This window comes from Myotis brandtii, unplaced genomic scaffold (genome assembly GCF_000412655.1).
Source record: "Myotis brandtii unplaced genomic scaffold, ASM41265v1 scaffold1213, whole genome shotgun sequence".
In the NCBI taxonomy this organism is placed as follows: Eukaryota; Metazoa; Chordata; class Mammalia; order Chiroptera; family Vespertilionidae; genus Myotis; species Myotis brandtii.
Genome location: NW_005354228.1, coordinates 486,855 through 500,240, shown reverse-complemented (window position 1 = coordinate 500,240; position 13,386 = coordinate 486,855). Strand labels below are relative to the sequence as shown.

Below are 13,386 nucleotides of genomic sequence, written 5' to 3'. Positions count from 1 at the left end.
GCCTTGAGTGGAGCTCAGAGCCAGCCTCGGCAGGCAGGAAGCTTGGCTTCCTCCATCACCAGGGGCAACCCAAGCCTCCTGCTCGCTCCAGCTCCGTGGCCACGGCCGGCTGAAAGCAGGTATCTGGGGTTTATTTGTCTTCTATAATTGAAACTTTGTTGCCTTGAGTGGAGCTTAGAGCTGGCTGCGGCTGGCGGGAAGCTTGGCTTCCTCCATCACTGGGCAACCAAGCCTCCTGCTTGCTGCCATCTTGGTTGGGTTAATTTGCATATAGTCTCTCTGATTGGCTGGTGGGCATGGCTTAAGGTGTAGCAAAGGTACGATCAATTTGCATGTTTGTCTTTTATTAGTGTAGATGGTGTCCATCTAAAAATTTCTATGTTGAAGCCAGAATCCCAGTCCCTCAGAATGTAGCCATATGTGGAGACAGGCGTGATTACATGGAAATGAGGTCACTCGAGTGGGCCTGAGTCCAATATAACGTGACTGTGTAATAAGAGAAAATGTGGACAGACACGCACAGAGGAAAGATGCCATGAAGAGGCAGGAAGAGAAGGCCGTCTGCAAACAAGGAGAGAGGCTTGTGACAGGCCCTTCCCTCATGGCCCTGAGAAGGAACAACATCTACCAGCACTTTGACCTTGGACTTCTAGCCCACAGAACTGAGAAAATAAACTGCTATTGTTTAAGCCACCGCAATGGTGGTACTTTGTTACAATACCTCTGGCAAATGAGTACTCTGTCCATCCGATCAGCAGTTTGTCTTGCTGCCAAAATACCCACAAAACACAGCCATTCCTCACCACTTCTACTGCTATCATCACGTCCAAGACATCGTTATCTCTCCATGAATTCTTGCAACGGGCACCTGACTGGTCTACCTGCTCCCACCACCGCATTCCTACAGCTCATCCTTGACACAGAAGGCGGAGTGATCCTGTTAAAACATATGTCAAACAATGAGACTCCCCTGCATCTCACCTGAGGAAAAGCAGTGACCTGGAGGCCCTACACAGCCTGGAGCTGCACCGCTAGTGCTCCTCTTACCTGGGCGCCTCCGCCTTCCTGCTTTCCTGGTGTCCTTTCTGGTGTCCTTCCTGGTGTCCTTCCTGGTGTCCTTGCTGGTGTCCTTGCTGGTGTCCTTGCTGGTGTCCTTGCTGGTGTCCTTGCTGGTGTCCTTGCTGGTGTCCTTGCTGGTGTCCTTGCTGGTGTCCTTGCTGGTGTCCTTGCTGGTGTCCTTGCTGGTGTCCTTGCTGGTGTCCTTGCTGGTGTCCTTGCTGGTGTCCTTGCTGGTGTCCTTGCTGGTGTCCTTGCTGGTGTCCTTGCTGGTGTCCTTGCTGGTGTCCTTGCTGGTGTCCTTGCTGGTGTCCTTGCTGGTGTCCTTGCTGGTGTCCTTGCTGGTGTCCTTGCTGGTGTCCTTGCTGGTGTCCTTGCTGGTGTCCTTGCTGGTGTCCTTGCTGGTGTCCTTGCTGGTGTCCTTGCTGGTGTCCTTGCTGGTGTCCTTGCTGGTGTCCTTGCTGGTGTCCTTGCTGGTGTCCTTGCTGGTGTCCTTGCTGGTGTCCTTGCTGGTGTCCTTGCTGGTGTCCTTGCTGGTGTCCTTGCTGGTGTCCTTGCTGGTGTCCTTGCTGGTGTCCTTGCTGGTGTCCTTGCTGGTGTCCTTGCTGGTGTCCTTGCTGGTGTCCTTGCTGGTGTCCTTGCTGGTGTCCTTGCTGGTGTCCTTGCTGGTGTCCTTGCTGGTGTCCTTGCTGGTGTCCTTGCTGGTGTCCTTGCTGGTGTCCTTGCTGGTGTCCTTGCTGGTGTCCTTGCTGGTGTCCTTGCTGGTGTCCTTGCTGGTGTCCTTGCTGGTGTCCTTGCTGGTGTCCTTGCTGGTGTCCTTGCTGGTGTCCTTGCTGGTGTCCTTGCTGGTGTCCTTGCTGGTGTCCTTGCTGGTGTCCTTGCTGGTGTCCTTGCTGGTGTCCTTGCTGGTGTCCTTGCTGGTGTCCTTGCTGGTGTCCTTGCTGGTGTCCTTGCTGGTGTCCTTGCTGGTGTCCTTGCTGGTGTCCTTGCTGGTGTCCTTGCTGGTGTCCTTGCTGGTGTCCTTGCTGGTGTCCTTGCTGGTGTCCTTGCTGGTGTCCTTGCTGGTGTCCTTGCTGGTGTCCTTGCTGGTGTCCTTGCTGGTGTCCTTGCTGGTGTCCTTGCTGGTGTCCTTGCTGGTGTCCTTGCTGGTGTCCTTGCTGGTGTCCTTGCTGGTGTCCTTGCTGGTGTCCTTGCTGGTGTCCTTGCTGGTGTCCTTGCTGGTGTCCTTGCTGGTGTCCTTGCTGGTGTCCTTGCTGGTGTCCTTGCTGGTGTCCTTGCTGGTGTCCTTGCTGGTGTCCTTGCTGGTGTCCTTGCTGGTGTCCTTGCTGGTGTCCTTGCTGGTGTCCTTGCTGGTGTCCTTGCTGGTGTCCTTGCTGGTGTCCTTGCTGGTGTCCTTGCTGGTGTCCTTGCTGGTGTCCTTGCTGGTGTCCTTGCTGGTGTCCTTGCTGGTGTCCTTGCTGGTGTCCTTGCTGGTGTCCTTGCTGGTGTCCTTGCTGGTGTCCTTGCTGGTGTCCTTGCTGGTGTCCTTGCTGGTGTCCTTGCTGGTGTCCTTGCTGGTGTCCTTGCTGGTGTCCTTGCTGGTGTCCTTGCTGGTGTCCTTGCTGGTGTCCTTGCTGGTGTCCTTGCTGGTGTCCTTGCTGGTGTCCTTGCTGGTGTCCTTGCTGGTGTCCTTGCTGGTGTCCTTGCTGGTGTCCTTGCTGGTGTCCTTGCTGGTGTCCTTGCTGGTGTCCTTGCTGGTGTCCTTGCTGGTGTCCTTGCTGGTGTCCTTGCTGGTGTCCTTGCTGGTGTCCTTGCTGGTGTCCTTGCTGGTGTCCTTGCTGGTGTCCTTGCTGGTGTCCTTGCTGGTGTCCTTGCTGGTGTCCTTGCTGGTGTCCTTGCTGGTGTCCTTGCTGGTGTCCTTGCTGGTGTCCTTGCTGGTGTCCTTGCTGGTGTCCTTGCTGGTGTCCTTGCTGGTGTCCTTGCTGGTGTCCTTGCTGGTGTCCTTGCTGGTGTCCTTGCTGGTGTCCTTGCTGGTGTCCTTGCTGGTGTCCTTGCTGGTGTCCTTGCTGGTGTCCTTGCTGGTGTCCTTGCTGGTGTCCTTGCTGGTGTCCTTGCTGGTGTCCTTGCTGGTGTCCTTGCTGGTGTCCTTGCTGGTGTCCTTCCTGGTGTCCTTGTTGGTATTCTTGCTGGTGTCCTTGCTGGTGTCCTTGTTGGTGTCCTTCCTGATTTCCTTGCTGGTGTCCTTGTTGGTGTCCTTCCTGATTTCCTTGCTGGTGTCCTTGTTGGTGTCCTTCCTGATTTCCTTGCTGGTGTCCTTGTTGGTGTCCTTCCTGATTTCCTTGCTGGTGTCCTTGTTGGTGTCCTTCCTGATTTCCTTGCTGGTGTCCTTGTTGGTGTCCTTCCTGATTTCCTTGCTGGTGTCCTTGTTGGTGTCCTTCCTGATTTCCTTGCTGGTGTCCTTGTTGGTGTCCTTCCTGATTTCCTTGCTGGTGTCCTTGTTGGTGTCCTTCCTGATTTCCTTGCTGGTGTCCTTGTTGGTGTCCTTCCTGATTTCCTTGCTGGTGTCCTTGTTGGTGTCCTTCCTGATTTCCTTGCTGGTGTCCTTGTTGGTGTCCTTCCTGATTTCCTTGCTGGTGTCCTTGTTGGTGTCCTTCCTGATTTCCTTGCTGGTGTCCTTGTTGGTGTCCTTCCTGATTTCCTTGCTGGTGTCCTTGTTGGTGTCCTTCCTGATTTCCTTGCTGGTGTCCTTGTTGGTGTCCTTCCTGGTGTCTTTGTTGGTGTCCTTCCTGGTGTTCTTGCTGGTGTCCTTCCTGGTGTCCTTCCTGGTGTCTTTCCTGGTGTCCTTCCTGGTCTCCTTGCTGGTGTCCTTCCTGGTGTCCTTCCTGTCCATCCTCGTGTCCTTCCTGGTGTCCTTGCTGGTGGCCTTCGTTGTGTCCTTGTTTTCCTGGACACTCTCCAGCTGCGCTCCCACCTATGGCTTCTCTACTGACTATTCCTCCTCCTGAGAACCCTCCTCCTACAGACATGTCACCCTTTCTCCGCCAAACTTCCTATTCTGTTTCTGGATACATTTTCCTCCACAGAAGCTACTTTCTAACATGCTATGAATCTAGTATTTGTGGTGCTGTTTCCTTGCACGAGAGTGGCCTCCGTGGGTGAGGTGGGGGTTGTTTCCGGGTATCGCCAGAGCACAGCTCAGTGCCTCACACTTGTAAGCTTGGACACAAGAAGGAATCCTGCGGCCTCATTTCCTCCCTATATACACATCCTCTGCCATATTGCTTGGCAATGTCCTTCCACCCTGGCCTAAGTGACCCACCTGGCCCGCTTCCTGCCACTCAGCTCAGTAAGTTCCTTGCGTGGGTCAGTGGGCTAGCAGCAGGCATGGCGATGGAAGCAGAGGCTTGCCTTTCTACCCTGCCTCCTGTGCCTGCACAATTACCGTGAGGAGGATGCGAGTAGAGTAACCATCAGTCCCGAGACAAAGGGCAATGCCACATGGAGAAGCGTGAAGCCAGCACAGGTACAGAAGAGGCAGCGGGGCCAGCGGACACCACACAACCCCCTGGAGCAGGGGCATGACAGTCAGACCGCCCGCCCTGCCCAGAGCAGCTGCCTCTTTTTTGCCACCTCTTGACTCAGGCGCTTTAATAATAAGTGACTATTGTTTTGAGCACTTGACTATTGGGTTGGTTTGTTATGTAACATTATTATGTCAATATGTAAACAAAACAGCATGCAGTAAATATTTGTTGAGAAAGAAAGAAATTTATTACAGCGATTACCATGAGCCCAAGGAGTTCTATAGGCACACCTGTGCTTTGAAAACGAACAGAAAACAACGCTAACCGCCTCTGGGCTTGGAACACTGAGGGCTGTGAATCAGGAAAGAGCCATCCTTAGAAGTTTTGCTCGTGACTGGCCACGGCACTAACTGCTGGGCCCGACTTTAGTCTGAGTTTGAGCAGGACTCTTGGCAGCAACACCTCTTTTTAAAATTTCTTTTATTATTATTATTGTTTTAGCTTTTCCCAAGAGACAAACAAAATGAAGAATGAACATTAAGGACAATGACATCTGGTGTTTTTGGGTAGGAGCTGTGCACTTTCTTTTTTAAAAAGATGTTTTCATTGACGTTAGAGAGAGAGGAAGGGAGCGGGAGAGACACATGGAAGCCGATGAGAGAGAAACATCCACATCAATTGGCTGCCTCCTGCACACCCCTGCGGGGACCAGCGAGCCCGGTTGTGAACCGGCGACCTCTTGGTGCACTGAGCACACTGGCCGGGCAGAGCTGCGCACTTTCTTTCTTCTGCTTTATTTCCACACCTTTCATTTCTCTGCCAAGCCGCACATGGGAAGTCTCTTTCTCCATCATTAGATTCCTTCTGACAAGTTTGAGAAACCCCCTTACTGCATTGCCCTGTCACGTCTTTCTCCAAGGACCCACTGCCTCCGGAATTCTCTGCAGGACACTAGAAAGCCACAGCATGAGGGTTCCAGGGGGAAGGGAAGGGTACCCAGCACACCTAAAACAATCACTTCTTTTCATGTCATCATTCGTAACATCAATAATTAGTACATACCAGAGATAGGACCTGAGAGAACTAGAGCTGAAATGGCTTGTCAGTACCGCATCCCTCCATACCCACTTCCCAGCATAAACAGCGCACTTGACAATCCAGAAAATTACTTAAAACTAAAGGCCCGATGCACAAAATTCATGCAAGGAGCTCGGCCCTCGCAGCCGCGGCAGCTTGCCTGGGCCCTTGCAGCCCCAGCTTCGTCTGGAAGGTCGTCGGCTGTCCAGTCTAATTAGCATATTACACTTTTATTATTATAGATTTACCTGTAAAACATTGTGCATGAAATGCTTAAAGGAAATGTTTACATAATTAAATGAAGTATGCACATGGCAGAGAGCAAGTCAGGCATGTAACAATATTGCCTTTCAGAGACACAAATCAGTTGTCTCTGACAAATTTAGCATTTACAGTTCAATTAGCCTGCAACTTGCAGTGTTTGGCTGGAACAGGCTCATGCCCAGAGATTAAGTGCCTCTCCCTGCAAGACAGGACACAGCCAGCCTTTCCCTGATCCTCCTTCCACCTGTGTCCCAGGCAAATCCACACACCACAGGGGCCACCTCTTCCTTCTTCTAACTCTGCCCGGAACCCATCTCTAACACATCTATTTTTAAAAAAATGTATGTATCAATTTTTTTTTTTTTGAGAAGGGGGGGGGGGGGGGGGGGGAGAGAGAGAGAGAGAGAGAGAGAGAGAAACATTGGTTTGTTGTTCCACTTACTTGTGCATTCATTGGTTAATTCTTGTCTGTGCCCTGATCAGGGATCAAACCTGCAACCTTGGTGTTATCAGGACGAGGCTCTAACCAATTGAGCTACCCGGTCAGGACACTCATATTTTTCCTCGTTTGGGGCAGTGGAGTGATATCAATCTTTAGCCCAATCTTTACTCTTAAAAAGGAACAAACTGTTCTATTCACTTGTCACCCATCACCAGGCAGGACTAGCAGGTGATGGGGCAGGGAGAAGAGTGCTGGCGAAAGGGAGAAACAGGGGGACAGCATGGCTGTGGGATCAGTGGGGAGGAGAGGCAGAGCCATCTGCGTCGAGCCGCTCCCAGGGATTGTAACGCAGGGCCGCGGTCTCAGGCAGACGGCCAGGTGCTCTGGCCTACCTCCCGCCTCCAAGAACAGTGAACACTGCCCAAGGTAAATGGCCACTGTTGCCAGATTTTTACAATGGAGATATTAGTTTGTGTTGTTTTATTACTTTATGTCCATATGCGACAAATAAATATTTTCCTTTAGTGATGAAGTATGGCTGGGTCCAAGGAGCCATTCTACATTGGTAAACAGTATGGTCAGGGTTATAAAGGTGGTTCTAGCATTTGAAATCTCCACAACTCATTTTATGACTTAGTGACATCACACACACACACACACACACACACACACACACTCTCTCTCTCTCTCTCTCTCTCACACTCACCCCTCTATTTGCTTTATGACTTTTTTGTTGCCTTTATTATACTGCAAACATTTAAAGGCCTGAGTCTATCGTTTACACTTCTCAGGTAGTGCGCCGTCACAGAAGCACTTAAAAATGCCCTCTATTACATTACAGAAATTGGTAGGCTGGTCAACTTCCTGTAATCAGCTGGGGTGGGCTCTGTTAGGAAAGACAAGGCAGGAGGGCAAGAGGATCCACCAACCACAGCTTAGAACCTGCCCGTCTTCAGGGACCATCTGACATGCCACCTCCTTCCTAAATCTTTTCTCGCCAGCGGTTCTGACTGGCTAGGCTGCCTTTTCCACTTCAACTCTAAGATCCTTGAAGAGAGACACCGAATCTTATTTATCCAGCACAGAGCATTTAAAAGTAAAAACCTCACATATAGACAGATGATACATAGATGATAGATGATAGACAGATGATAGATAGATGATAGATAGATGACAGATCATAGATAGATGATAGATAGATAGATCATAGATGATAGATAGATGATAGATGATAGACAGATGATAGAGAGATGATAGATGATAGATGATGGATAGATGATGGATAGATGATAGATAATAGATGATAGATGATTGATAGATGATAGATGATAGACAGATGATAGATGATAGATCATAGATAGATGATAGGTGATAGGTGATAGATAGATGATAGATAATAAATAGATGACATACAGATTATAGATGATAGATAGATGATAGATGATAGATGATAGACAAGTGATAGATGATGGACAGATGATAGACAGACGCATTTATATAAGTGCACATAATCTTTTAGCTAAGTGTAGCTTTAAAAATACTTGTTATTTCTGTTAGTCTATTTATGTCCTCAGATGCTCTCAAGATATTTGGCAGAACAAATAGTAATGGGACCCCCAGTTTTTACCAAATAGACTGCATTCAGTGTCACTTGCAGTGAGAAGTGTCCCACGACTGGGCCTGGCTGCGAAGGGCCAGGCCTGTGATGTAACTGGAGGGACTGTGTGGAAATGTGTGTGTCCCTGTTAGGAGGAGGCTAGTACATATTCTTTGTCTCTTCACGATCCTTCTTCCCAAGGTCAGCCTGGACGTTATGCATAAGAGCTAATGCTGGAGCAGACATTTTGGTCTATGAAGCAACTTTGAAATGGAAGTTGTTAGTAGCATCAACTAGACAGAGGGCCCTGGGACTGTGAGGAACCTGTGAGCAGAACTCAGTGAGGAGACCTACACTGCCTGCCTCTGGCTGTGTATACCAGAGAGAAACACACTCTGTCTTGTTAAAGCCGCCGCTGCTTCAGGTCTGTTACAGCCCAGCTCTGTCCTAAAGAACACACTCTGGCAACACAGGGAACATGACTGAAAAACAACTCCCGCCAGTGAGTGCCCAGAGCCGTCGGGAGCCACCTCATCAGGTGAGGGCTCCGCCTCCTTACTTGTCTCTCCAAAAGTTGTGGCCCCAGTGTCCACAGACGTCTTCAATCCCAGTCTTCACATGGTCAAAAAACTAGAAAGAAGAAAGCAGCTCATTGATTAATCTTAACTAAAAGCACTAATTTCTACTCTATTCATATCATGCCTACACTTCAAATACTAGTAGCTTTTGCTTTTTTTTTTTTTACTGAAAGCAATGAAACAAGAATCAATCTTCTAACATTGATGAGATGTTTGTCACATGGATATTAAGCAATTCTGAGATTATTTTTTTCATCTTTAAATGTTTATCCATAATTTTAGAAAATATGAAATATGATAATTTTCTAGTGGAAAGATTTTCAAGTTGAAGGAGGTGATGAGGGCCCCTCACTGGGGAGCTCACCAGGCTGAGCTGGAGAAGCCACCCCGAGGCTTCGCTCATTCCGCACCCCAACTCATGCCTTTCTCAGCCCTCCCTCTTCTTTACCTCCCTCCACTCCCTCTTCTTCAGGCACCGAGCCCCTGGCACCGCACTGTGGGCCCGAACCCACGTCCTCTTCCTCACCTGCCCATTAGCCCCGCCGGCACCTACCCGGCTGTGGATCTCCTCGCTCACGGCCTGCTGCTTCTTATTGGCCTTTTTAACATCAAGAAACTCCACTAGTGGCCGAATGGTTATTCCCTGCATGTAAAGAGAGAAAGTGAATTTTCTTATAAAATAAAATTAAAAATTCAATGATAACTTTTATTTTCCTCAGGTCCCATAACCAGCAAAGATATCCTGCTCCCAAGATGCAACCCGGTGTGTGGACATTGTGTGGTCTCTTCCTCCTCAGCAGCTGGCGTCTTTCCCGAGGGCATGCGCTAGAAGCAGGATGAACAAGACGCAAGAAACTGAAAATGTAATTCTAAGAATAGAAAGAAATTCTAAGAAAGAATAAAGTATTATCCAAGTTACAGGAATCATCTGCTTGTATTAACTATTCAATGATTTTTACATTCATTGGTTTATTAAAACAATTTTAATTGAGCATCTATTTCATACATGTCAGGAGCTTGGATATTTAAGACACAAACATGAATAGTTAAGGACCTCAGCTGAGGACTATAGTGTGAGGGGGAGAAAAATATACCCCAAACAGCTAAGAGCAGGCAGAGGTGAGCGAGACACAGGGCGCGAGCCCAGGCAGGCGTCGTCCGCGGGAGCACGGAGGGGAGCCTTCAGACACGCTGGGCGGAGGAGCGCGGCTGGCTGCCAGGAGGGCACGGAGGGCTGGGCATGTTTCACCCCAGCGTGGGAAATGAGAGAACCACAGCATGTCTGGCAAGCAGGGAACAGAAAGGAATGTCCTTAACACGCTAAAATACCTGCCAAAAATCTCAGGGAACAGCGGACTTGATAACGAAACATGAAAAGCATTTCCATCACAACCGGGAACCAACAGGGAACCCGCTCTGTGCTGGGCCGGCTCCGCTCGCCCCAGTCAATCAAGGGGGAGCACACAGAGCGGGAGAGAGACTCGGGAAAAACAAGGTGATTGCGGCTCAGGGATCCTTTATGTTGGTCCTAAAATATCTAAGACGATTATTTTTCCTCTGAAAGTACCAAGAAAGTTTCATGAAGTGTCTCTACATAAAATCACATACACAAATCCATCCCTTACACCGATTTAAAAAGGAATCAATAAACACCTATACAATAGCAATGAAAACTATACTTATGTCTGTATCTACATGTAGAGAGAGAGAACACATATAATAGTATGCAGCAGAGTACAAGTAATACATTAGATATATAGTAGTGTACTGTCTAGACCAGGGGTCCTCAAACTTTTTAAACAGGGGGCCAGTTCACTGTTCCTCAGACCGTTGGAGGGCCGGACTATAGTTAAAAAAAAACTATGAACAAATTCCTATGCACACTGCACATATCTTATTTTGAAGTAAAAAAACAAAACAGGAACAAATACAATATTTGTATTTGCATGTGGCCCGAAGGCCGTAGTTTGAGGACCCCTGGTGTAGACACTAAATACACATGTATGTATACTTAAATATTCTCTTCATATATATCACAAAATGCATAGAACCTTTACAAAACCAACTATAAAATTTAATTAAAAGATATTAAAATGATTTGAGTTTTAAAATGATATACAGTTCCTAGATGGGATTACTGAACAATATTATGACAATGATTTTATCTCAACATCCATGCAGTACAACCCCAATAACTTTCCAAAGGATTTGTAGCAGACGTGAGAGAGCAAGCTGAGAGGCTGGGAGAGCAAATGTAACCAGAAAAATTTAGAAAAAGAATAACAAGGACTTTCAGATGTCAAACAAACTAGCAGGAATATAACTAAAATTAGGTGATACTATCCCTAAAATAGGCCAGGTGAGGGGCAGTGAGAAGGGGGGTCAGTGAAGTTCCCTAAGTTTCTTGCTTAGTAGGTGAAGGCTGCCACTACTTGGCATGAAGAATACATGTATAGGAGGGGTTACTGGGGGTTTTTGGGGGTAGTGGATATGTTGAGATATGTTCCCTGCTGTACATTTGATTTCAATCTTATATTTCCACACATCTTTAAATCTTTAAGAATGCTTTTAATAAAACAAATTCTCTCTCTCTCTCTCTCTCTCTCTCTCTCACACACACACACACACACACACACGCATTTTAAAAAATGAGGCCATTCATTTTATCCCATCAATCCAGCTTTGGGCATTTTTCAGCTTAACTTTAACTGTCTGAAGTGTGAACTGATTTGACCAAATTTGGTATGACACACCTTTCATTGTATCTGTGTCACTTTCAAAGTGTGCTGCTTTGAAATAACATAGGTGGTAATAGCAGTTGTCTAATCAATACACACTCTGTCATTTATAACTTATGTAAATGAAAAGAGGTGCAAACATGTGTTTGACAGAGATGGATTTCACTGAATCCAGAGTCCATGAAGCCACTAGTTTAATAACTCCAGGGAAAACATCAACAAAATCACTGCAATTTTTAAAACTATGTAATGTGTTCTAAGGACTTAATCTGTCATTTTACCTGCTTTTTTCTGTCACTATTCATTTAGTAAATAGTGGGTCCATGGTAGTTGTAAATATAGCACATAAAAATAAAGATGGGACAAGGGCCTGCTCCAGTCCTGTGCCAATTCCTTTCTGGGCGAATAATCGAGAAATAACTGCACTGTCACAAATAAGACACAACTGAACAACTACAGGAAACAGGCATGGCCTGGTGCCCTGATCCGCTGAAGTTTCTAAACTATAACATGCTATATAATAAAAGTGTAGTATGCAAATTGTCCCCTCAATTGGGAGTTCATCCAGGAGTTCGACCAGGGGGCGGGGCTGGCTGGGGGAAGGGAAGCAGTACCCGGTGGCAGCTGGCAGCCAGTTGGGATCCTATCAGTGCACAAATTTCGTGCACTGGGCCTCTAGTGCCTTATAATTAGTTTCTACTTAATAACAAGTACTGATTGTAGGCAAGGGCTGCTGACACTGCTCCCTTCAATGGTCACTCCTCTCTCTGGATTATCTGCAGAGTCATGTCATGCCCCATGGGAGAGATTTCACAAGTTCTGCCTTCCTCTCCTCTTCCTCCCTTCCTTGGTTCCCTCCTTCCTCCCTCCCTCCCTTCATCCCTCCCTTCCTCCCTCCCTTCTTCCTTCCCTCCTTCCTTTCTCCCTCCCTCCATCCCTCTCCTTCCCTCCCTCCCTCAATCCTTCTTTCCTTCCTTCCTTACTTGGTTCCCTTCTCCTTCCCTACCTCCCTCCCTCCCTTCCCTCCTTCCTTCCCTCCTTTCTTCCTCCCTCCCTCCATTTCCCTCCCTCCCTCACTCCTTCCCTCCCTCAATCCTTCCTTCCTTCCTCCCTCCCTCCCTCCTTCCTTCCTTGTTTCTCTCCTTTCTTCCTCCCTCCTTCCCTCAACCTACCTTCCTTCCTTCCTTCCTTCTTTCCTTCCTTCCCTTCTCCCTCCCTTCCTTCCTTCCTTCCTTCTTTCCTTCCTTCCCTTCTCCCTCCCTTCCTTCCTTCCTTCCTTCTTTCCTTCCTTCCCTTCTCCCTCCCTTCCTTCCTTCCTTCCTTCTTTCCTTCCTTCCCTTCTCCCTCCCTTCCTTCCTTCCTTCCTTCTTTCCTTCCTTCCCTTCTCCCTCCCTTCCTTCCTTCCTTCCTTCTTTCCTTCCTTCCCTTCTCCCTCCCTTCCTTCCTTCCTTCCTTCTTTCCTTCCTTCCCTTCTCCCTCCCTTCCTTCCTTCCTTCCTTCTTTCCTTCCTTCCCTTCTCCCTCCCTTCCTTCCTTCCTTCCTTCTTTCCTTCCTTCCCTTCTCCCTCCCTTCCTTCCTTCCTTCCTTCTTTCCTTCCTTCCCTTCTCCCTCCCTTCCTTCCTTCCTTCCTTCCTTCCTTCCTTTCTCAATCCTTATGCTTTGGAACTAGGGTACTTGGAACCTCTGAGTGTCGTATGAATTTATTTCCTTAAATTAGATGTTATATTACAGGAGCCTAGGTCTTTGGTTGGGAGAGACAGAGGGGGGAAAAAAAGAACACCTTTGAGAAGGCGCATTGGAAAATTTCTAATTTAGGTCACCTGGGGAGCAATCCGATAGGGACTAGAAAGATAGTTCACTCCCTTAAAAACAAACAATCAAACAAACAAACACACCACCTCAGGCTTCCATCAAACCCCTGCAAAACATAGCTGCAAAGCTCAAGTACAATTTTCAGCCATTCCTCGGCTTTGGCTCAACAGACACGCCACCTGAGAGTGGGATCTGTGAGGGCTGCTGGGCAGCAGGCGCAGAGGGACTGGTTTCCGTGGCCCCCCTCTGCTCCCGCGGCCCCCCTTGCTCCCGCGGGCCCCTCTCTGCTCCCGCGGCCCCCCTCTGCTCCCGCGGCCCC

General features: G+C 48.3%; 1 protein-coding gene across 1 annotated transcript in view; it reads right to left on the bottom strand.

Moving 5' to 3' along the window:
• Positions 1 to 13,386, bottom strand: part of SLC9A2 (solute carrier family 9, subfamily A (NHE2, cation proton antiporter 2), member 2) — a 166,891-nt gene that overhangs the window by 29,070 nt on the left and 124,435 nt on the right. Inside the window, exons 6-7 of the mRNA XM_014533124.1 lie at positions 9,071 to 9,160; positions 8,499 to 8,569 (exon numbers count right to left, since the gene is read on the bottom strand). Of these exons, the coding sequence (XP_014388610.1) occupies positions 8,499 to 8,569; positions 9,071 to 9,160 (161 nt within the window). The remainder of the gene's footprint in view (positions 1 to 8,498; positions 8,570 to 9,070; positions 9,161 to 13,386) is intronic.